Source organism: Oreochromis aureus, linkage group 20 (assembly GCF_013358895.1).
Source record: "Oreochromis aureus strain Israel breed Guangdong linkage group 20, ZZ_aureus, whole genome shotgun sequence".
Taxonomy (NCBI): Eukaryota; Metazoa; Chordata; class Actinopteri; order Cichliformes; family Cichlidae; genus Oreochromis; species Oreochromis aureus.
Genome location: NC_052961.1, coordinates 9,533,575 through 9,556,187, shown reverse-complemented (window position 1 = coordinate 9,556,187; position 22,613 = coordinate 9,533,575). Strand labels below are relative to the sequence as shown.

At 39.8% G+C, this 22,613-nt stretch overlaps 1 protein-coding gene across 2 annotated transcripts; it reads right to left on the bottom strand.

Moving 5' to 3' along the window:
- Window positions 1-1,269: 1,269 nt before the first annotated feature.
- Window positions 1,270-22,115, bottom strand: ankrd52a (ankyrin repeat domain 52a). 2 transcript variants are annotated; one of them, XM_039604532.1, is made up of 28 exons: window positions 21,932-22,115; window positions 21,222-21,305; window positions 21,039-21,117; window positions 20,771-20,841; window positions 20,365-20,565; window positions 20,195-20,282; window positions 19,912-20,066; window positions 19,554-19,766; window positions 18,921-18,999; window positions 18,686-18,800; window positions 18,422-18,504; window positions 18,193-18,310; window positions 17,980-18,048; window positions 17,723-17,863; window positions 16,248-16,310; window positions 16,017-16,128; window positions 15,767-15,838; window positions 15,468-15,669; window positions 15,239-15,326; window positions 14,972-15,089; window positions 14,230-14,449; window positions 14,027-14,114; window positions 13,852-13,935; window positions 13,179-13,324; window positions 12,973-13,055; window positions 12,784-12,866; window positions 12,310-12,401; window positions 1,270-11,263 (listed from the first exon to the last, which is right to left on the bottom strand). In XM_039604532.1, the coding sequence occupies exons 1-28, from the start codon at window positions 21,956-21,958 to the stop codon at window positions 10,992-10,994; spliced, it is 3,246 nt and encodes a 1,081-aa protein (XP_039460466.1). In that variant the 5' UTR covers window positions 21,959-22,115; the 3' UTR covers window positions 1,270-10,991. The 2 variants fall into 2 exon arrangements, with proteins under 2 accessions (XP_039460466.1, XP_031597789.1); XM_031741929.2 differs by having other exon boundaries at window positions 19,924-20,066.
- Between the last annotated feature and the right edge of the window lie 498 nt (window positions 22,116-22,613).

The following is a 22,613-nucleotide window of genomic DNA, read 5'->3' as shown; positions in this document are numbered from 1 at the left end:
GGCTTAATTTATAATCATGACAATGACCACAAAAAGCAAAGTAAGTTAAAGAATACCCGGATTAACAAACAAAAAACCATACACACAAACTGGATCACTATCCATCATGGACTGACCTTCCCAGAGCCTAAACATCAACAGTGTGGGGGTGACTTTGACAGGGAACAGAACACAAATTAGCCAACATCCAAAGAAGAACTTTGAATCTCCTTCAAGATGCCTATAGAATTATTCCTGAAGACTACTTACAGACTAAAATGTGTCTAAGAGTTCAGGCATCGTTTAGGAATACCAAATATTGATTTTCAATCTTGTTGGAGTTGTGCAATCTGCCAAATATACCAATTTTCAAGATATGTTTGTGCATGTAGCTGAATTGCTGCAACCATTTGCCATTTTCCTAGCAAAGCATAAAGAAACGGAGGGTTGCTCATTACTTTTCCACAGCACAGCCACACAAATATGACACAATTCTTTCTCAGCCATGCAGTGAAAGAACATAATGTTATATTTAGGACAGAAGGTAAACAGGAAGGGGGGAAAAAAATAGGTAGAAATATCCAGATAGAAAATGCACTTTATGCAGAGTGGGTGGATCCGGTTTAGCAGAAGGGGGCAGACACTGAAATGAATGACTCCGTCTATAACAGTGTGAGTGCATGCTCCTCCAACACTGACACGGTGTCATTGAACTGCACTGGTACTCTTATAAAACTGTGGTTTTAAGCAAGATAAAATTGAGTTCAAATTAGTCTCGCTGTTAGAGGAAACTTAGAGCTAGATATGGCAATATTCACATTACTTTTGCATGCAAGTCACTCGTTTTATTACATTAGTTTCTTATGAAACTAGTGGTTCAATCTGGTATAAACTCCAGCAGATCAATATTTTAATGTCGCTTGTTACTGTATTTTGCAGAAAACAAACACTTTAAAAAGTATATTAATTCCTTATGAGTAACACACAAAGGTCAAAGTCCAATACACTCCCATCATACTACTATAAAATGTGAGCTAACAGTGGTGGTAAATACAGTCAAGTTCTTTGCTTTGTCAGTTCCTCATTTGAGTTGAGAAACCTCAAGCCTCAAGTAGATTCTCACACACACACACACACACACACACACACACACACACACACACACACACACACACAAAAAGGTTTAAAATGTCTTCTCAGCTTTATTTTTTTTTTCTTAGGTTCCTAGTTTGAAAGACACTGGCGAAAACACAACACACGAAAAACATAAATAACTCCAGACTCAAGAAATATTTAGCAATAGCACTTTATTGAACACAAACAACCCTAAGCCACAATACTGAATGACAAGACCAATTGGCTGCAGCAAACATTTTATAAAATAGATTCAGGTTTAATGTCACTAAATTGTTTTTTTTTTTCCTTTTAACGTCAGAAAGACAGATGCAGGTTTTTCCAAAACAGTGAATGATCTTTTACATATTTAACATTTCTGTAACAAATTATCATTCACATGTTCACACAAAGGAATAACAAGGCAAAGTGCTTTCAGGATTGCATTGTCGAAAAAAATTAAAATAAAACAAAAACAGAAAAATGAATGGCTTGAGGTTAAAGGTGAGACAGTGGGTGAGAGGGGAGGGGAGGGGTGGGGGAGTTGGGCTGGTCCTGTCTTAGAGTAGGCATGGGTGAGCTGTTGGGTGGTTGTGAGGGTGGTGGGATGGCGGGGCCTGGTCTGAAAAACCTCAAACCTTTCACCTTTGTCCCGTACCCCTTTGTACTCAAAACTGGATGTAAAATGTTGGGGCAGTGCGGAAACAAGACGCCTGTGTAGCAGAATTTGGTACAGAGTGGACAGATGGATTCAAAGGCATACGGCTCGAGGGGCTCAAACTCATCCACATTTACAAATACACCTTACTATCATCCCTGTGACAAACTGTGATATCATTACAACTGTAGGGGGGAGAAAAAATAAAAAAAAATAAAAATCAATGGCTGACCCAGAAGGAAGCTGTAAACGTTGAAATATTGTATACCATAGGGCTAGATGGGGGAAGTATATGCATAAGAGGAAACCAAAGAAATAAATGCTGTTAAAATATAAAGCCAATGGTTATTCATTTTCTTAAAAAGATGATTCCTCTGACCATTCGCCACTGAATGTTAAAGGGGATAGACTATCATCATAATCTGCATCATAACGTTGTCTGGCTTCACATTCCAGTGGTATTTTGTCGTATAAATGCTTCTCATAAATATTTTTTTTTTCCAACGTCAAATAGACAAGTACACATACAGCACAACCAAGCACACTTTATGTATAACTACCATTGCTTATGATAAATCTGTATTCCCGTACTGTGAATAAACTTTTTTTTTTTTTTTTTTTTTTTTTAAGTCAGAACAGGTGGAGAGACTAACAATACTCAAGGCTGCAAAACAAGGAGGTAGGAGAAATGCTACTGAAAAAACAGCAAGTGAAGCTAATGTGATCGTTCACTTAAACAATTGTGATACACCAGGCTTCCTGAACCATGCTAGTGCCAACAGCTGCTAGTCCAGTTGGAGTTTGAAGAGCTGTGTTTTAACAAGTGTTTGATTTTAACTTTGAATATTGACTTGGCTATTTAAAAAACAAACAATAAAAGTATCTGCAGCTTTCTGACAGCTCCTGCATTGACTGGGGTAGCAGCTGTGGTGATGTACTAGTTAAAGAAATCTTAATAGGCTCATTCATCTTTACAAAAAAAAAAAGAAAAGGAAGAAGAAGAAAAAAAAAATAATGTCTGAATCGTGTCTTAACCCTATATTCCCAGACTGGTCATATTTCAAAATTGACTAATTTCAACTTCATTGGTCCTGTTGTCATCACAGGTCTCGAGACCGCGCTGCTGGTGATGGCATTGACTCCTTTACACACAGTAGAATAGTATATTTGCAGATTTGTAAATGAGGTAATCAGCGTTAGGCTAAATAGGGAACCCTGTCGTTGACACACATGCCCACTTCATTCACCAGCAAAGAGGAAAAAAATAAAATAAAATTCCTCAATCAGAGGGACAGGACTGTGGAAAATTAAATCAACTTTGGAATGTTGGGTGGACAAGCCAACTTTTTTTTTTTTTGTTTAACTTTCTGTGAAGGTGCACTGTGAAACTCTTTGATTGTAATTCATCACATGACCTGATTCAAAGTCCTTCCACTCATGATAAGGGCTCCTTTGTCATTACCCCATAATAAGCCACTCAAAATAAAATAACACAAAACAGGCAACCCATTGAACTAGCGTTTCCTTTTTAAAACTCGCAATGACTTAAGGCTGCCTCAGCAGCAGATCAACGCCTGCTTTAAGTCCAGTTGTGAGAGGATTGTTAATAGCTCGTGAGTTGCAATGAGGTGGCAACATCTACAGTGAAGCAGACTAAACATAAAAACACGGAGAAACAAAAAGAGAAAAAGAGGGACAACCACTACTAAAATGTCAAAGAACATGCAGTATACATCCTTTCCTACAGTAGGCTATTCCTAATAGCACATTCAAGGGGGCTCCTAATGGGCAAATTCTTTGATATGGCTCTGCTTTAGAGTAATCAAGCTTGGTGAGAGACTACTTCTATTGTGGGCTCACAGAAGGAGCATGTCGATAAGGTGCTCCATCAGAAGATTGCTGCCTTGGTTCAACTGCACGAATGCGTTGTGTCATTCAGTTCGACAGTAAACACTGGAAAGTGTTTTGAACATTTGTTTTCCTTCGTGTAAATAAAGGTTTCCCCCCAAAGACACATCTTTTGCTGGTGAAAACAAACGGCACTTTCAAGGGGAATGTTTCTCTAAAACCACAATCACAGGACCTCCAAGTAACAAATTCTGAAAACACACAGGCTATACAGTAGATATAAATCTCATGAGTTTCTTAACTGTACAAGCTTTAGGCTACACGCTGAAAAGGGAGGGACATGTAAGAACCCTTAATGCTTAACATTGAAAACAAATATAAGGCATTTCATATTTCCATTTATCCGCATACATCACCGACAGCAGGTCTAAATATGGTTGTTTTTTTTTTGTTTTTTTTTGAGAAAACATTTCATTCAAGGAGGAAGAAAGGATGCATATACACATCTACACATGCAAATGAACATGTCTATACCGGCTATTAAACCAGAAGTCCAAACTACAATACCATCAAAGTCCATCCATAAGAAAGAAGAAAAAAAAAAATGCTCCTACTCAAATTTATCAACTTGTGCAGGGTCCTTTGTCTGAGCAGGCAGCTGTTAAAGATGTATGTCGATCACAGTTTTAAGAATGGAATATCACACACTCCACAATCAAATGCCACCTCTCTGATCACAAACAAGAGGACCACTTGAAATCCTTCATTTGCTACAGATGAGTGACTTTTGGTGTTAACAAAAAAAGAAAAGGGCATATTAAATATTTTTCCCAACTGAGGAAGCAATGATAAACAAAAGGTTATTGCACTTTTATCTTCCATTTCAAACGAGGTCAGCTTGAGAGAAGATGATCCATGCCTTAATGTCGAAGTAAGACAACAAATGTTACGTCACTCCTATAATATGATCACACTGTTATTAACACTGCACACAGCTACTACTGCAACCCTACTTGTAGTCAGTCTAGCCTAAAAATAAAAGACAAAAAACAATCTCCACAATCAAATCGCAACACAGTCACAACAAACAGTTTACCTATGTCTGATGTTGAATTCAGGTACCGCATTGTTTCACAATCTGCGCTGTGAAGTTACTAACCGTCAACGAATACCCAAGAGTTGAGAAGAACAATCAGAAGAAAGCTCTGAAATTCCAGGCAATGGTCTTTCTACAGTTAATGTGTTACTGACAATCAAACCTCATGTTTCCTGCACTAGGGAGTTAGATGTTTTTCCTCACTTCTTTGCCTCAATTTGGTCTATAGGCTCCTTCGCTTATTGTTGAGAGAGCCAGCTGAGTCCCGAGGTGCCTTCTTTGGATTTGTGCTTCATACTATTGATCCCCATCCATCTGATGTTTGATGTGCCCTAAATCGCATCAGTACTGTGCAAGTTATTCAGCCTCCCGAAGGGAGCAAATAGTGAAATCCAGACTAAAACTGTAGGAGTTCTTTAGAGTGTTTTGTTTGTTTTTGTCGTTTTAACTTGGATCACACTAGATTGAAGTAATAATGCTCAGTGGGAGTATGAGCCCATCTACTGTAGTCATGTATGTTCAGTGTAATTTCTCTTTCCCAATATAAGGCTTCTGGGAAATACAAATGGAAGACCGTACCTTTCGGTAGTAACAAATAAAAGGCACCATGCCAACACTGTGTTCGATATTACACAGGTCTTATTGGTGGGGGAAATTAATGACCAAGTGTTCAGGCAGGGAAGGCGGTCAAACGAGCATTAGTCATAATGTAAAACTTGTATTGTTCTGACTTACAGAGGTAAAGTTTTATAGCTACCTTCATTTCCCACCTTAACTTAGACTCTACTCTTTGCTCCACATGACTTGCGTCAGATAACAGAGTCATTGGTTGATCGTAATAAAGAGAAACATGTCGCAACAGGGTTAACTAGGCTTTTCAGTTCAGTTTTCAGTTAAAAAAGGAAAAAAAAAATAAAAGGGCTTATGTTGAAAAGTCACTCACACTACACGAGAAATCTTCACGACTGGCATCAGGAAGGAAAAAAAAAAAGAAAAAAAGAACGCCCCCCCCCCAAAAAGAATCACAGAGGATCAATGTCAGCATTGTCACACAAAAGATCACTGATGAGGTAAAACTGCAGGTCCAATAAAAAGTACAAAGTGCAGTTGGCTGCCCCTTCGTAAGGTAGGAAACATGAGACATCTACTGACACTATTCAAACACTTCCGCGTAGATACATCTGATTTAGGCTGGTTTAAGCAGAATTACACAACTCACAACAAAATGGATCAAAAGATCTGAACTCTTTGTTAGCATAGCTGTACAAGCAAGAATTTCTTTTCTGTCTGAATATTTCTGAGGTACACCACTGCTCTCCCCCCACCCCCCACCCCGGTCGTTTGGCTCTAGATATTACATAAGCCAAAGTTGATTGTTTACGAGTGAACTCTGAATTCATTCACAGTGGAAAATATGGCGAGATCCCAACCACTCCGAACAATCTCTGCACCATGGCAACCTTGAGCTATGTGCTACCTCAATTTATTTGTGTGCTTCTTGACACCCAGAGATTTTTGTAAGACCAAACAAAAGAAGAAAAAAAAAAAGCCAATTTTCTTTTTCAGCAATCCAACCTAGCAGCATAACTCTGAAGGTGACACAACTAAACAGGTACTGCCAGGTATCGTTTTCTTTTATAGCTTTTAAGGCAAAAGGCTCAACAGTGGATCAGAGGGCTGAATTGAAATTTGCCATTTACTTCAAGTAAGAACCAAGACATCCATTGAGGCAAATCAGTTCTATTCTGTATATATACCATGCAGTTTTGGACATCAAAAATTGTTTTTTTTCTCCTTGTAACACACTTTACAAACCACCTTATTTACCACAAAACCTAGGGACTGCTTTGCCAATACCAAAGGGACTAAGTATATTCTTCAAAAAATGTCCAATTATAAAATAGACTTCTAGCAACACCAAATTTTTTTTTTTTTTTTTTTTAAACAGAATACTTGGTTTCAAGTATGAATATCCCATGCAAATATTTATAGCTTTTATTTTGACTAATATAACTGGTGAAACGCATGCAGCTCCAAACACAAAATTTATAATACTCCTGCCTATGTCTGAATATGTTACTGACTGAGTAAATGTGATTAATGTCTAAAGGCAAATCAAGGTTTCTATGGCACTAAATGGGTGTAGCTTAGGTGCATTTTTTGTCAAATATAGGCTATTTAACGTGTGATCGTATCTACTGTAGACCTTCTTGTCCCTCTTGTTTTACTGTACTGTAAGGCAATCTCAATGGAATGGATGAATATGAATGTTGAATTCATCTGAACTCCTGTCCTCCGTTTACCTTGTAGGCTACACTCCACACAATATGTATAGAGAAAGAAACGTGATATTTCACAACAGTAAGCCTATACACCAATGATAATGCCAAAAGAAATATCCAGACCTTCGATGCAGGAAGACTACCACACACACAGTATAATATGCAGAGAATTATTTTACTACATGCTACCTGTATAATCATATCTATGCAAGACAAATGAAGAGCAACAGTTTAAAGTCGGGAAAAAGCAATTTGTCCTGCTCTAAACTGACCCTACATTCATTTCAGTCAGAAAATTCATGGCTCAGATTTGATGGTCAGACTGTAAACTGCTTGAATGCATAAATCCATTGCTGCTTTACTAAGAGGGGTTTCCCCCCTTAACACATTTTGGCAATCAGGCCTGTTTTTTTGTGACCAAAGATTATGACATCTAACCCGCATTTAAATCTTCCATTGGCATTTATGCTTTGATTTACTGAACTGGCCTAAACAGATGGCAGTGCAATATTTGTGCTGCACACTATTACACACGCACGTGCGCTATTGCTACAAGTGGACCTTTCATTGCTTTCCATTTCTGACTCCAGATATATTGTATATGCTCCATTTGCTTAATCGTTGCTATATCAAAATCGTGATCTAGCTCCGTGCACAATCATTCAGTTATTACTGGTACACACAAATAATAATAATATAATAATAATGAAAAAAGCATGTATAAGAACACTGTAATAAAACAAAAGGATTCAGTTACGACTTGTATAGTTGCAAGGGGCAATGGCTCCATTTACTGGTCAGATATGGACATCACAAGAGGCAAGCAAAAAAAATTAAAAAAGGACACCCCTGCCTGGACAGGCTGGCCTGACAGCACCTACTGATGGCAGAAAGAGTATGTAGTTTTTGAGGAGCCTGCCTGAGGTGTTTAAAAATCATTGGACTGACTTTAAGCGACTTAGACCAGAGTCTATGTCGTCAGCAGTAGGCTGGGTAATGTAACCATATCACGCTGCTGGGCCATGCACCCAGAAACCGATAACTCAAGTCAGCGGGCAGTGGACACTGTCCCCGAAAATACACCTGCTTTTTTTCTTTTTTTCCTATTTTAAATAATGCATTGTTAGAGTACAATTTCATTGCAGCCTTTGCTTGTCTTTTTACAACCCTACTTTCCTGTTTTCAGCAGCATTACACATGCATGTAAACATAAGTACATACATTACATCTGCTCTATTTTGCACACTTAGAACCTGAATGTACTAAAGTGCGTGCTTGACTATCTAATTAAGTGCTGTGGGATTGGGGTTAAAAAGGAATTCAATTATGGAACATCCCATCAAGAAGAAAAAGTGTAGACATAATAATCCTGCAGAGATCTGATTGGATTAATAAATTCTGCCTGTTGTTTCAGCACAGATCCTGAGATTACAACAAAGTATGTACCTATCCCCAGTAATATTATATTGGTTCTCGAGAAAATTATAAACTAATCAAGAGAACGAAGGCTGGGGTTCACCAATTAGTTTCGCTTCATTTCAGTCAGTTATAGAGGTCGTATTAAATGCCAACTATGAATCATTAACTCATAGAAATCACTGCCCTAACGTGTACTATTGTCAGTTTTAGAAAACCAAGTTAAATACAATTATGTGAAAGTGTTTTTGTAAGGTGTATTTAACAACATAGCCTAGCCTAGGTCCTCATCTCTCATCCAGTCAACTAACGTGTGCAATTGTGCCACTTCATTACCACTGGATATGAAGTTATCGCGCCAATGAAAACAATCTGACTCAGTGTAATTTAACCACCAGCCGATGGTTTTTAAAAATAAAAACAACAACAACAAAATAGCATAGGTATAACATCTAAAAGTCACAAACAGCTCTAGTGGTCCGATACAATCATCTTTAGTATGCTTAGTACCAGAAAATGGGATGAAGAGACAAAAAAAGAAATGAACACAAAAAAAAGCACATATTTGGATTTCTGCTATTCCTGAAATCTAAGTAACAGGTATTGGCCTAAGCAAAGATCCCTCTCTTTTTCCTCTTAGCCCTATTTGATTCTATTAGGGATTTCAAACTCCCTGGTCTTTGATAATGCCGGGACACAAAGAAAAGCCGGGCAGTTTTATTGCCACTAGACACTGTGGTTTAATGCTGTTCCAATCAAATTGGTGGAGACATAATTGGTCTTAGGGCTCGTCATTCTCTGCCATTAAGCAATCCAACTGAAATGATGTGTTATGTACGGAAGGCATGGGTCAAAAAGGCATTTCATGAGATGCCATAAAGGCAATCCAGTGCATTTGTGTTGACACTGACAGTAAAATGCCCGGCACACAGAGCCATTCGTTTAGTCTTTAGGTTATTTTTCCATGAAATAATAAAAAAAACCCAAAAAACTAACCCCCGAAAAAAAAGGAAAAATCAAAACACATTCCAGGGAAACAAAAGCCCTTGTGACAGTGATTGTCTATTCAATAACGCCAAACAAAAGAAGGCCAAAAGAAAATATTGCTTGAAAACTGCCCAATAAAAATAGCAGACAATACTCCTTAATCTGTTCTAATTGATCAGCGTTCACCGGTTGACATATAAGCTATTAGATGCTTAAGACTAGTTCATCAGCTCCAAGAAATACTCCTTTAGAGAGAGCTTGTTAAAACCGCAATGCTGATGGCCGGTTCAACTTCAGAAACACAAAGAGCAAAAACATTAGTGCCAAAACCCAAAATTGATCACTCTCTTTTCAACAATCAGGCCATTCAGATTCTAAAATCTTTTCCTTAAAAACACTGTTAAAGAGATGGGAAATAAATTGAAATGGCTTGTTCACTTATGTGCTCAGATATATGATGCTTTGATGAGGTGTTGTTGGCAGATATTACTAGTAAAGCCTTCATCTAGAATAGAACAAGGCCTCAGTCAGTCACTATCCTACAGTAGTTCTCTAGTCCTACAAAAAGAGAACATTAGGCCTACGGACCCTGGGTGAAGATGAAGCAGCTGCTAAACGAGTTGACGAGGTATATCGAGATCTATTGTCTTTCTCTATACAGTACAGTTCATCTCAAATAAATAATTTATAGCCATAGTAGTGTTGATCAACTTTGGTCATAACTTATATGCTTAGAAACATTCTAGCTTAACAAACACTTATTTAGCATCTTTAAAAAAAATGAAGTCAGCATTAAGAACAGATCGATGTTACGATGCTGACCCAAGCATGGCTCTCCTTTGGAAGGAGAGCATGCCAATGTATTCAGCAGCATTACCAAATTATCTTAAAATGCCAAACAATTCTAGGCCGTACATTTAAAGTACACTATGGAATTAACATCTTTGTGACCCTTTTCCAAATTTGCAGATTGTACTGTAGTACACAAGCATTGCACTCTGAAGCAAAATTTAGATTTTTCCCTTGTGTGGTTCCTTCATAAAAATCTAGGCTAACGGACAATTTAAAAACAAAATTAAAAAGAAAAAAAAAGAAGAAAGTAATTACCATAAAAACAAAGAAACTCTTTGATCATTAATTTGGGAAGGCTGTATGTTCCTCTACAAGGTCACTGCAACTGATTTAACATGATATGACTTTCTTTATAGTGAGTGATATGAAGCGAAATACAGTCGAGGATACAGACATGCTCTTAAATGTTGGTTATATAACTATGTCAACATGATTTTAAAGGGTTAAATGATTTAGAGATGGCCAGATTGCTAGTGTTTATTTTGAATGCCACACTTTATCTGAGTGACCTTGTAGAGCAATGTGCCTCTACATATTAAGCACTATTAGGAGATGGAGGAATGGGATCTAATTGCATATTAGGTTTGACTGCACCTCAAGAGAAGACCAAACACTCACGCACACACAGACACACAAACACATACATACACAAAACAGACATGTGGGTGGGTGCTCTCCTGGTCCTCTGGGCCATTTTAAAGGGAGTCGCCCCCTGGTGGTGATGATGGTGATAGCAGCTGACTGAGAGGGCCGTGTGGCCTCACTCAGACAGACACCCGTCGAGGCCAACTGGTGCACCGTGACGGTCTTTGACGTAGCCGTTGTGGAGGCCGTTGCTGGGCAGCGGGGCGCAGGCGGCGGTGATGCCGCAGTGCTTCAACAAGTTGAGACCCGGAGAGGGGGAGACTGTAGGAGAGGAGCAGGAGCAGGAGGAAGGGTCCCGCTGGGGGAAAGGCTTCATGGTAGAGAGGATCAGAGCCAGGCAGTCAGCCACATCCTTGTTGGGAGCACAGGCCAGAGCTGGGGTGTGTCCTGTTCCGGATCAAAATCCACATTAGAGCATCATGTGTCAGAGATGTTCTAATCAATATTGGAAGTACCGATAATTAACTAATGAAACATTACTAATATAAATTCTAAAGTAACTCAGTGGTACAATTTCAGAGAAATACTACACTTTCTCTTGGCTCTAAGAGCATTTCAGAGTCTTAACTCTAATTGCTTAGTTTGCCTCAGCTTCCCCTCTTAAAGCTCTCATTACTGACTCACTTCCAGTACATGGTTTGTTGTCCACAGGCATCGGTAAACCACTTTAACCTTGGGTATAGCTCAAATTCTGAACACTCGCCTCACACCTAAGTGTTGCTTCTATCTCAGTGGCCAATCAAAATCAAGAAGGGGTGGAACTTGCATCAACATTATCTACAATGATCCTGCCTGTCACCATCATCCAGCACTGAAGAAGGAAGCTTTTGTAACTAAGCAACAATAAGCACTTCAGAAAAAAAACCCTCTACAAATTAGATCATGGGCAGATCCAGTGCAAAAGCAGCTGCCTTTGGACAATGACCCTCAGAGCACTAAAAGGCCATTGCTCACTACTTGCACAGCCACGTGTATGCAAAGTCTGTGTTAGTTAATGAACACAATAAAATGTTTTACAGCTGAAGAAAGAGACATTTTGCACATTAGGTTATTAAGGTAATAGATCTTTTTCTTTCACCGCTGGCTACCTGCACATAAAGGGCCAAAATCCAATAAGTAATGGCTTTAATATCATTCCACTGCCTGCATATTTAACCCATGTGCCATTAATAAAGCTCACAAGTTTCAGTAATAATATAGAGCTAAAAACAAAAAGAACACTTGGATATAATGGTAGCAGTGTTTGGTGGCCAATGCATGTTTGTTTACAAGATCAAACCCAGACCTATTAAAATCTGCTTTCAACATTACCTCCCTCAAACAGTAACAAGATTAACAAAATAAATGAACTGATTGAAAGTGGACTGCCTTTTGTGTTCTTATCTATAAAAAGATGAAGCAAACTGAAAAATCTAAATTTAGGTGTTGCTCACCTTCCTCATCCACAGCCAGCACCGTGGCTCCTCTACTCAGCAGTGCCTGCACCACCGTAGCCAGGCCATTGCGTGCTGCAAGATGGAGGGGCCTGTGGACAAGCAAGGTAGTGTTTGGGAAAATAAATAAATAAATACATGCAAGTCATAATATTCAATAAAAGATCCATCCTAAATCCAATGCTCAGATGTAGATCCTAGTGATAGTAATTAAATTCCTGTGCATCTGTTACTGCAACATGGCAAAATATCTTCTTAACAATACAGGGGTTAAATTCTACAAATTAATTAATGCAAATTAAATAGATTCCTGCAGGAAAAATGTAATATATTAACACTTTACAGTTGAAAGGGAGAAAAAAAAAAAAATCACACTAGAATAAACATGGGCTATGCAGCATGTTGTGGGTGTTAGTCTAATTCCATATATACAAAAAAATCTATTGTTGGTTTAAAATATTGCCAAGTTCTCACATTTGCAGAGCACTGTTGGTGGCATTTATCAGAGTGGGACTGTGGATCTCGCCCAAAATCAGCAGGGCGCACATCTCATGAGCCTGAGGAACAAAACAAATGACCGTTTAAAAAAAAGAAAAAGTCAACAGAAAGATATTCCTTAGAGAATCCTGTGATTTGAGGATCTTGTGAATAACTAACACATACCTTGCTGCAGGCCAAGTGCAGGGCAGTGTTCCTATTCTCATCCAGCAGTGTCAGGTCAGCCTTGGCCCGGTGAAGGAGGATGGCTGGACAACACCAAGACACAAAACTTGTTTATTCTTTTTTTGTTTCATTAATTTGCCTTTTTTTGTTATAGAAATTCTGCGACAAAAACCAAATCCCACACGAGCAACAGTTGTAGGACTTACCCACGGTGCCGCTGTGCCCCTTGTCAGCAGCTACCATCAGAGCAGAGCGTCCACTTTTGTCCACTGCATTGATATCTGCTCCATGACGAAGCACGAGCTGAAGTCCTGCGACATCCTCAGCAAATGCAGCAGCATGCAGTGGGGTCCTATAGAGACAGGATTTGTGTTAAAGACTTAAATGTCTGTGCTGACAAGCCAACTTTCCTGTCCAGCTCTTTGAGCTGAAACAGGACCAGGCTGCTGTAGGTCTTTTTAAAACGTCTTTTATGCCCCCTTTATTAATGATCTGTTTTGGATACTCCATCAAGATCTCCCAGTCGAGAATGTGGGAAAATGTTTGCCCATTTATAAACTATGTAACATTTAACTCCATATCCCATCCCTGCATCTATAATTTTATTTTATTTATAGCCAAAATCACACCAAATCCCAACAACAGTTGCCTCAAGGTGCTTTGTATTGTAAGGTAAAGACCCTACAGTAATACAAAAAAGAAAACAGGAAACCCGAACAATAAAAACAGATCTATAACAGCCAGCTTTTTGGTAACCACAATTCCTGCACATTGGTCATCTTTTGCACAATATAAAAGTCCCAGTCTTTTTTTAATTTTTTTATTGAACAAATGTATTCCTAAAAACCTGATAAAGTACTTTTCATTCTGCAGCCTCACCTTCCTTTGGCATCTCTGGTGTTAATCATGTGGACCCCAGAGGTTTCCAGCAGTCTTTCTGCAGCACCGCAGTGGCCATTCATCCTATCAGCAAGAAAACCATGTTAATGAAAAGTTAACATTATCTAAACCCCCCCAGTAAAGGTAATTAGTTTTTCCAGACCAAGACACTCACAGAGCACAGTGCAGGGGGGTGAAAGGGTTTCCCTCTTCATGGATAAATGTTTTATATTCAAGTAAAACCTCCAAACAGTCTTCATGCCCTGAGAACAACACACAAACACACACTTAGCATTAGAGACAACAGATGTGACCGTGATTATGTGTAACATTAATGTTTGGGGATTAGGCATTTCCAGATGATCAAACTGAGCAAACCTTTGTAAGCAGCCCAGTGTAATGGGGTGTATTGTTTGTTGTCCAGCAATTTATCTTGTGGGTCTGTTGCCATGGCGGCCTGCACCAGACTGGCCAGGATCTTTGTGTGGCCTCTGGATGCAGCGTAGTGCAGCGGTGTCCTACCCTGGGTGTCCCGACATAAAGCAGAAGCTTTGTGCTCCAGCAGGGCTGTCACACACTCATCATGGCCCAACACAGCCTGTGCAAACAAAAACAATGGGGAATGAGCTAAACTTCACTGTCAAAAACTGAATTCAGAATATTACTTTTTTTTTTTCCTTCACATTTTACTTCCAAGGAGCCAAACTTTTTCTAAAGTGGTCTTGAATGATAGTTCTCCAGACTTTCCGAAGGTCTTTCAAACTTTTATTTGGACACTTGCTGCTTTTTTCACTCATTTTCAGTCCAGTGCTTGTACGTGACCAAGTTTTGTTTTTTGTTTTTATTTTCTTTAACAAAAAAAGTGCCAAAGACAACACAATCTAATATGCATTTGGGTATTTTTGTATAAAACTTTGTATATCTGAGCAGTGTCCAGTTTATATTCAAAACATTTGACAAAAATTTTACAACTGGAGGAAAAAAAAAATTAAACTTCCAAGTTTAATGGCAACATTTAAATTACTATATTTCAAACAGAGATGGCATTTAGGAGTATTCCAGCTTTCTCTCACAGTCCAAAGACATGCATGCTAGGTTAACTGTTGTTTCTTTGACCTACCCCTCTGTGCAAAGCCGTGCTGCCTCTTTTGTCCTTGGCATCTGGCAAGGCACCCTTCTCCAGCAGGAAGTGGACACAGTCAGTGTGTCCTCCGAGAACAGCTAGCATCAGAGGGGTCCTGGATGGGGACAAAAGCAACAAAAAAAAAAAAAACACTTTAGCACTGGAGGTTCACTCGTCAAGTTAGCTTTAAGCATGAAAGTTTTTTTTAAGCTGAATTAAAAAAAAAAAAAAAAAAAAAAAAAAAAAAAAAATAAAACAACTCACTGGCCAAATTTGTCTGCCATGTTAGTGAGATCTCCCTCCTCCCCATAATCAATCATCATGCGCAGGCAGTCAGAGTGTCCATTCGCAGCTGGAATGTAATAAGATACAAAAGAACAATTACAAGGGAAAAAACAAAAACAAAAACACACTAATACACCAAGACACAAAATCGACTTGGGGAAAAGAATCACAAACATTGCTGTATCAAGAAATCTTCCAGCTCAGATACCTGAAACATGAATTGGAGTCCACATGAGGCGGTTGTCATTGAGGAGACAGGAAGCCCCCTGGGCCAATAGCACCTCCACACAGCGTGCGTAGCCTTTCTGTGCAGCCAAGTAGAGTACAGAACGACCTGCAGCATCCTGCATGTCCACATATGCCGCAGTCTCTGTGAGCACACGCAAAGCCTGCCAGTGGCCCTTATCAGCCTGAACGAGCAGAGGAAGGTAGTCAAAATTTTGCATTTAGTTAAGATTATGAAGCTGAAGAGGAGCAGAAGTGACTGCAAGTGAGTGCAACACTTACAGCAAGATGCAGTGGACTGACTGGAATACTGCTCTCTATGTCTCCTAGTGCATTAAAGGACATCTCCAAGAGCTGAAAGCAAGGTAGGAGAATTGATGTCGTGTAATTTAGGAAAGAAACTAGTAAAAGAAAATGTTACATAAATTGTCATTAGTCTCATAAACTAATCCCCAACCTGATGTGAAACGTGTGATATGACTGATTAATCTATGGGCCAAGTTATTTGGCAGGTTCAAAACAGGAAACTCACCAGCTCCAGGTTCTGTTTGTTGCCATGGTAAGCTGCATAGTGAACAGCACTGTAACCCTTTGAATTCACCATTGATGGATCAGCACCATTGTCCAAAAGATGCTCCAAGCAGCTGTTATCAGAAGAAGAAGAAGAAGAAAAAAAAAAAAAGACATAAAGAAGACATGTAATTAGCCTACAATTAACCGGTTATGGTCAGGTGATAAAAAAAGACAAAAAAATAGAACTTACAAGTATGACTCCTTTGCCTCGTCCTCATCGTTCTGATGGCTCCCAGAAAAATGACGATCAACTCTGCAACAAACAAGAAATGCTTCCATTTAGTCAAACTTTCCTAAGTTATGTTGTGACGTGGTTAAAACCCAACTTCTCAAACTTGATGGTTCATATGGGTCATATATAGAGTCATATTTGTCTGTAAAGGCTGGTTAAGAACAGTTTATCCGACACAGAGGACCTTAACACAGAGAAACGAAATAATTACTCCACAAACACATGGCATAAAATATCAGATCCACCTCAACAGAACTCAACTGTACACCTGCATTTAAAGGATGCAGGACTGTGAAGACAGCTGGTTTGAAAGAGGAGTAAATGAGGGACTACGTCCACTGTGAACAACCATCGTTTAGAGGTGGTGGCTTATGACACCACTTATCAGCCACTGATGATACAGTTTTGAGATGCCTTCCCAGGCATTTCAACCCCATCTCACACCTTGCATCAAAGTGTGAGCTGCTGTTTTAGAATACCCAAATACCTAAAACAACCATCACATGTTTGAGAACTGAAGAAGCCTCTTTGACAGGGGTCTCAAACTTGCAGCCCGAGGGCCACTTGCAGCCCACGTCACCCCTACGTGAAGAAACATAATGCAATTTGGCTCTTGAAGTTACTTTTTTTGTTAGGGAGGATTTGTTTGTTGTTAAGTGCAATGTTAAAATAAGTTCTTTAAAAAGAAAAAAAATATTTAATATGAAGGCAATATGAGCAGAATGTACAAACATGTTGAGGGAGGGATTGGCTTTGTTTAGTCCAGTGAGAGTTATTTGTAAAGAAAACAATTTTCACTAGCAGTCAAAAACTAATGTGTACGCTTATGTCTGCATTTTTATTTTGTTAAATACAAAATTATAGCAGAAGTGCTGCCATGTGTAAAGCCAGAAAGAGAGTACTAATTTATTTATTTGGTAGTTCAATGAAAGGCTTCAGTTAGTTAAGAGTAAGAAAAGAAAAAAAAAAAAGGTGTTCAGGTTTGCAGTTTTGTCTTGTTATACAATATTTGAAATAAAAACAAACAAAACAAAACACTACATTTTCTGTATTTGTGGGTGTTTTCTTGTTTGTTTGGGGTTTTTTTTGTACTGCTTGAACTATAAAGTGGCCCTCACATGAGATGACAGTGCCAGCAGTAGCCTACAGCTCATTTAAGTTTGAGACCCCTGCTTTTGGATGAGAGGCAAAACGTCTTCACAAACAAAAAGACATCCAGCTGTTTTCTTTTCAGGCATTCAAGACTACAGTCGCATTTGCTCCCCAGCTGCAAATGAATTTCAAAATAACGTATCTATATTACAGGTTTTTAAAATCAGCCAGCCATTTTTCTAAAATAACAGTTGACTTTTTGACTTGGGCTGAATTTGGTGGCTTGTGTTGACTCAGTCTTTTCAAACAGAAAACAGAGAGGAGATTAACAAGTGTCTAACCTGCTGAAGGCTTGAGAGGCAGCAGAGTAGTGCAGGGGAGTACAGCCTGTCTGGTCAGGCTCGTTGACCTCAGCGCCAGCGCTCACCAGGGTCACAGTGCACTGGTACCTCCCATTAGCAGCCGCATAGTGCAACGGTGTCCTGCAGACAGAAAAAAGTCCTCACTTTGAATTCTAACCTGTGTTGAGTATGCAGGACATGATACTCAGATGCTGTTTAAAACCAGATGACACCTAAACAAGATAAGCGGGACTGACCTTCCCATTATGTCCCTCTTATTCAAGTCGGTACCGCTACTTAAAAGCAAGTTCAGACATTCAACATTTCTGAAAAGAGAAAAAAAAACAAAAAACAACAAAAACAAAGATCATGAGAATAAATTAAATGGAAGTAAACAATTTAATGTGATGAATGTGCAATATTTCTGCTCATTTTAATATTTTAGTGTTAAACCAGATTCTGCATCTCACCCTCCAGAGGCAGCAGCGTGTAGACAGGTCCTCCCAAAGTTGTCAGGGGTGTTTATGTCAAACCCAGCTGATAGTACATGCTCTTTACTCATAGATGAAACTATACTATACAGCTGACCTGTGGGGCAATGAGCAAACAGCTGGAGGTAACAACTATCTCAAAGTAATACACAGACACAGATGGTAAGGGATTAGGGTAAAGAAGAGTGCACACATTTATTAAACACACCTGAGGAGAGTAACTTGCGACAACAGTCTGAAAACCCGTACAGCACAGCTAAGTGCAAGGGGAACATTCCATGGATCCCACGTCTGCAAAGAAGAAACAAAACAGTCGATGTTACAAATGCATCTACTTACAACCAAGCATCTTACATCGAGAAGCATAAACTTTAATGCACCCTCATATTGGGCTATGCTTTAAACCATTTCTATAACCTCACAGTAAGATTACATTACTACATCAGCAACACCACTTAAAGCTGTCTGATACCTGGCCGTGTCTGCTCCGTTGGTCATCAGAGTGCTGATCAGCAGTTCATGGCCGTACTTAGCAGCAACGTGGAGAGGAGTATTGCCATACTTATCCACACAATCAATTTCCCCACCTGACGGAAATCAGAGTATAGGGAGTAAATCAAAGACCCATTAGCAGAAGAGAAAGAGACACTGTGACATGATCTTATAATAAAATAAAAATAAATATGAGACAGGACACTCTGTGTTACCATTTTGGATGAGGATCTGAGAGCGTGTGAAGCGTCCGTGAATGGCTGCCATGTGCAGGGGGCTCTTCCCTTCTTTGCTCTGCAGGGGGTAACAAACACATTTCAGGGATCTTATGCAACAGAAGGCAAGGAATCTTACAGTTAAAGCTATGTTGTGCATATTGTATGTTATTTTGGGGGGGCATTTTTGCCTTTTTGGATAGTGGAGCAGTGAAGATAGACAGAAAAGTAGAGAGCGAGAGAGAAAGAAGGAAGACAGCCCAGACTTAAACCTGGGCCGGTGCACTCTGGCACTGGGATAAAGGCACCCATAGATTTTTGTTTGATAATTTTCTTCAACAAAAATGTGCAGTAATATTCTTTTTAAGGCACTGTAAACTACAAACTGAGAAATCATAAATGGTAAATGAAACCTTCTTAGAATTTCTGGATTCTGGATTTTGTTTGGTTCTTTTTTTGCTTAATATTTGTATATGTTGTCAGAATGGCCAAAGGATCGAATAATCTGATCAACCCATCTACAACTATTCCAACTCTGGCTCTTGCAAAGCTACCCTAAATAAAAATGTGGAGTTTCACTACTTTCAGAAATAGTGAAATAAAGTAAGCAAGAAGAAGAACCAAAACAGCTACCTGCTGGTTGACATCTGCCCCATTGTTGACCAGCAACTCCAGACAGAGGGCACCGTTGGTGGAGACGGCAGCCAGGTGCAGAGGGGTGTAGCCACACTTGTTGGGTTGATTAACATTAGCTCCATGGTTCACCAGCTCTGTAGCCACAGCTTCTTGCCCCATGTAGCAAGCCACATGAAGCGCAGTGTTTCCAAAGCCATTGGGCTCATCAATCTGACAATAAAACACGGAGCAAAACAACATCAGAATGTGCCAAAAGCCTGAAAAATAAATAAAGTGCGCCCTGAGCTGCTCACAATTAATAAACCAGACATGAGAGAAGACTACTTTGGCTGTTCTGAAGGTAAATATTTCTTACATAGTTACTCACATCTGCCCCCATCCTCAGCAGGTACTTTACAATTTCAATGTGACCACTTGCAGCAGCAGCATGGAGAGGTGTGTAGCCCTGTTTGTCCTTGCAGCTCTTGTCAGCACTGCGTGACACCAGTAACTTCACAACCTCTAGATGCCCTGTGGATAATACAAGAAAGACAAAATTCATTACAAGTTCTACTTATTTCAACAGATTAAAAGCCCAGGCTGGCACTTGTCATCACTCCTGTATGTGCTATTTGGCAAGAAAAGTAAAACTTGCTTACCCAGGTAAGCAGCACAGTGGATAGGCTGTCTCTCCTTCTTATCGATGGCACTCAGGTTGGACCCTTTGTTCAGCAGCAGCTTCACCATCTGCAAGACAAATTGATCGAACTTTATTGCAGAGAGAACATTCTATGTCCTTCAAAAACAAAGCAAATCACTTAAGCCTCACCTCCTGGAAACCACTCTGCGCCGCATGGTGCAGGGCAGTCCTGCCACTGCGATCTGCCATGTTCACGTTGCTCAGCTGGGTCAGCAGGGCCTCTGCGCAGCGCGAGGCACGGTTGGCAGCAGCCACATGCAGAGGCGTCTGCCAGAACTTGTCTCGTGCATTTGCATCAGCTCCGCGTCTCAGCAGCAGACCCACTGCCCTCTGGGGAGAACGAAGCAATCACCACAGCTTAAGGTGTATATCACATCTGCAGCTTCCCACATTTAATTTAGTGCAGTTCATAAGTGTGTAAATCTAAATGAGAATTATAATCTCTGTAAACTAATACATAACAGACTTAGATGATGAGGTCATCTGACTGGGAAATCATCAGTCTTAAACGAAAAAAAGGAAATACATTGCTTACGTCATTCCTGGAAGCAGCTGCCCTGTGCAAGGGGGTCAACCATATATGGTCTTTAGCATGTACACTGGCACCTGTGATACAGACACAGAAACACTATTACATACTATATTACATAGTAGATTTAAACTATATTTCAGGTGATACAAAGGTAGAGTGAACCAAGAATGAGCAAGCTTATTTTGTAGAACAATGATCAGGTGTTAGGATTACTTCGCTAACAGAGGTCGCCAATACTTAATGCACAGATAGATGGACGCAATTCACTCACCTGATTCAATGAGGAGGTCCATTATATGGACGTCTCCCACACAGGCAGCAGCATGAAGTGGCGTACGACGCTCTTGGTCCTGATATGCGGGGGGAAAAATAAAAGGGATTTTTTTTTTTTTTTTTATGTTTGGGGGTAACGTCCTTCAAAATCATGATCATGGTAACTGAATCTGCTTTATACCAGTGCATTGACATCCTCCTTTTTGTGCAATAATAGTTGAACTTCTTCAGCATTGCGACTGAAGATGGCCTGGACCAGAGGAGGCTGCAATACAGGAACATCAGTCAAATTACCGCAAAAAATAACGTTGCATAAAATTACGTGCAGCCGGAGCGCTGACTCTTATACGACCATCACACATCATCTACGTCTCATCTGAGGAGGTCAAACCATCGTTAAAGCCGCCAACTGCGCAGTGGAGAGGTTAAATGTACTCCCGTGACGTTAAATGTTTCACTGAATACTTCCAATGTGTGTAACTGAATGGGTTTCTTGTTTGCTTCCAGCAGATACACCAAGCCTTTGGCTGAGGCCTACAGGCCATTTTTACTTACGTCAGCTAGCCAAATGGCTTCTGCTAGCTAATTCTGCAACAGAGCTGGCCCTGACCCAGACCAGGGCCTAAACTACACCATCAAAAAAATAAAAAAAAAAATAAAACAAAAAACCCTCACAGATTAACATTTAAAAAGACGAACATTGCTAATCTTTTCAAATAATACCATTACCATGCGAATTTCCGCCTAAATATGCATGCACCCGCCGCGAGCTAATAATGAAAGCAAGCCGTTCGGCGGAGAAGACGTAGTATGTTGCGCACAAGAGCAGAGTCTCTCCCAGCAAATAGACTGCGCCACAGCACAAATACGGAGCGCTTTCTTTCCGCGTACCTGGTCTGCAATATTGAGTACTCCCATCTCCCAAACTCAGCCAGGACGGAGCTCCTTCATGAGGATGAAACTTCGAGGTATATTGTGGTGCGCTACTGTGTTCTCTTCTTACACTACACCCATAGCTGATTGCAAACAGAAATACGGTCTCGGTCTGTCACTGACTGTTGTTGTCTGTATCCAGTGTCTGGTCTGCTGATACTGGCTACGACTGTGCGGGTCCGCCTACAGGCGTGGCGGTCTGTTTTCGTCTCCTCGGGTGAAATGGCGACACCGTGCGGCAGAGAACGGTAAAACATCCAATATTCACCCGGCGGTGTAACATCTGTAACATGGAAACTTGATTCTGCCACTGAAAAAAAACACACCCTTTTTTTTTCAAACTTGGAACCTACAAGTTAAAATTTCGGTTAACGTACTCAGTAAGTCGAAATTTCGACTTAGCTCTGGCTGACAAAAGAAAAAAATCCGACCACTGAAAAACAAAAAAGTTCCACTAATTTCAGGTTATTTCAAACTTTTGACTTAAGAACTCAAAACTTAAAGTAAATTTCTTGAGTTTCTGTGAGTTCTTTTGAAATAGTAACCAACTCTTTATGATAAATAAATAACCTGACATTTTGAGATATTATCCCAAAATTTTGAATTATGGATGGTAAAAGTGTTCTATTTTCGGGGGTTT

Bases quoted from the DNA above. Each gene is read 5' to 3' on its own strand.
- ankrd52a (XM_039604532.1), bottom strand. From the start codon at position 21,958: ATGGGAGTACTCAATATTGCAGACCAG. The intron at 21,306-21,931 runs GTACGCGGAAAG...CCTGTATTGCAG, and splicing joins TACTCAATATTGCAGACCAG to CCTCCTCTGGTCCAGGCCAT. The intron at 18,505-18,685 runs GTATCAGACAGC...TCTTCTTTGCAG, and splicing joins AACGGAGCAGACACGGCCAG to ACGTGGGATCCATGGAATGT.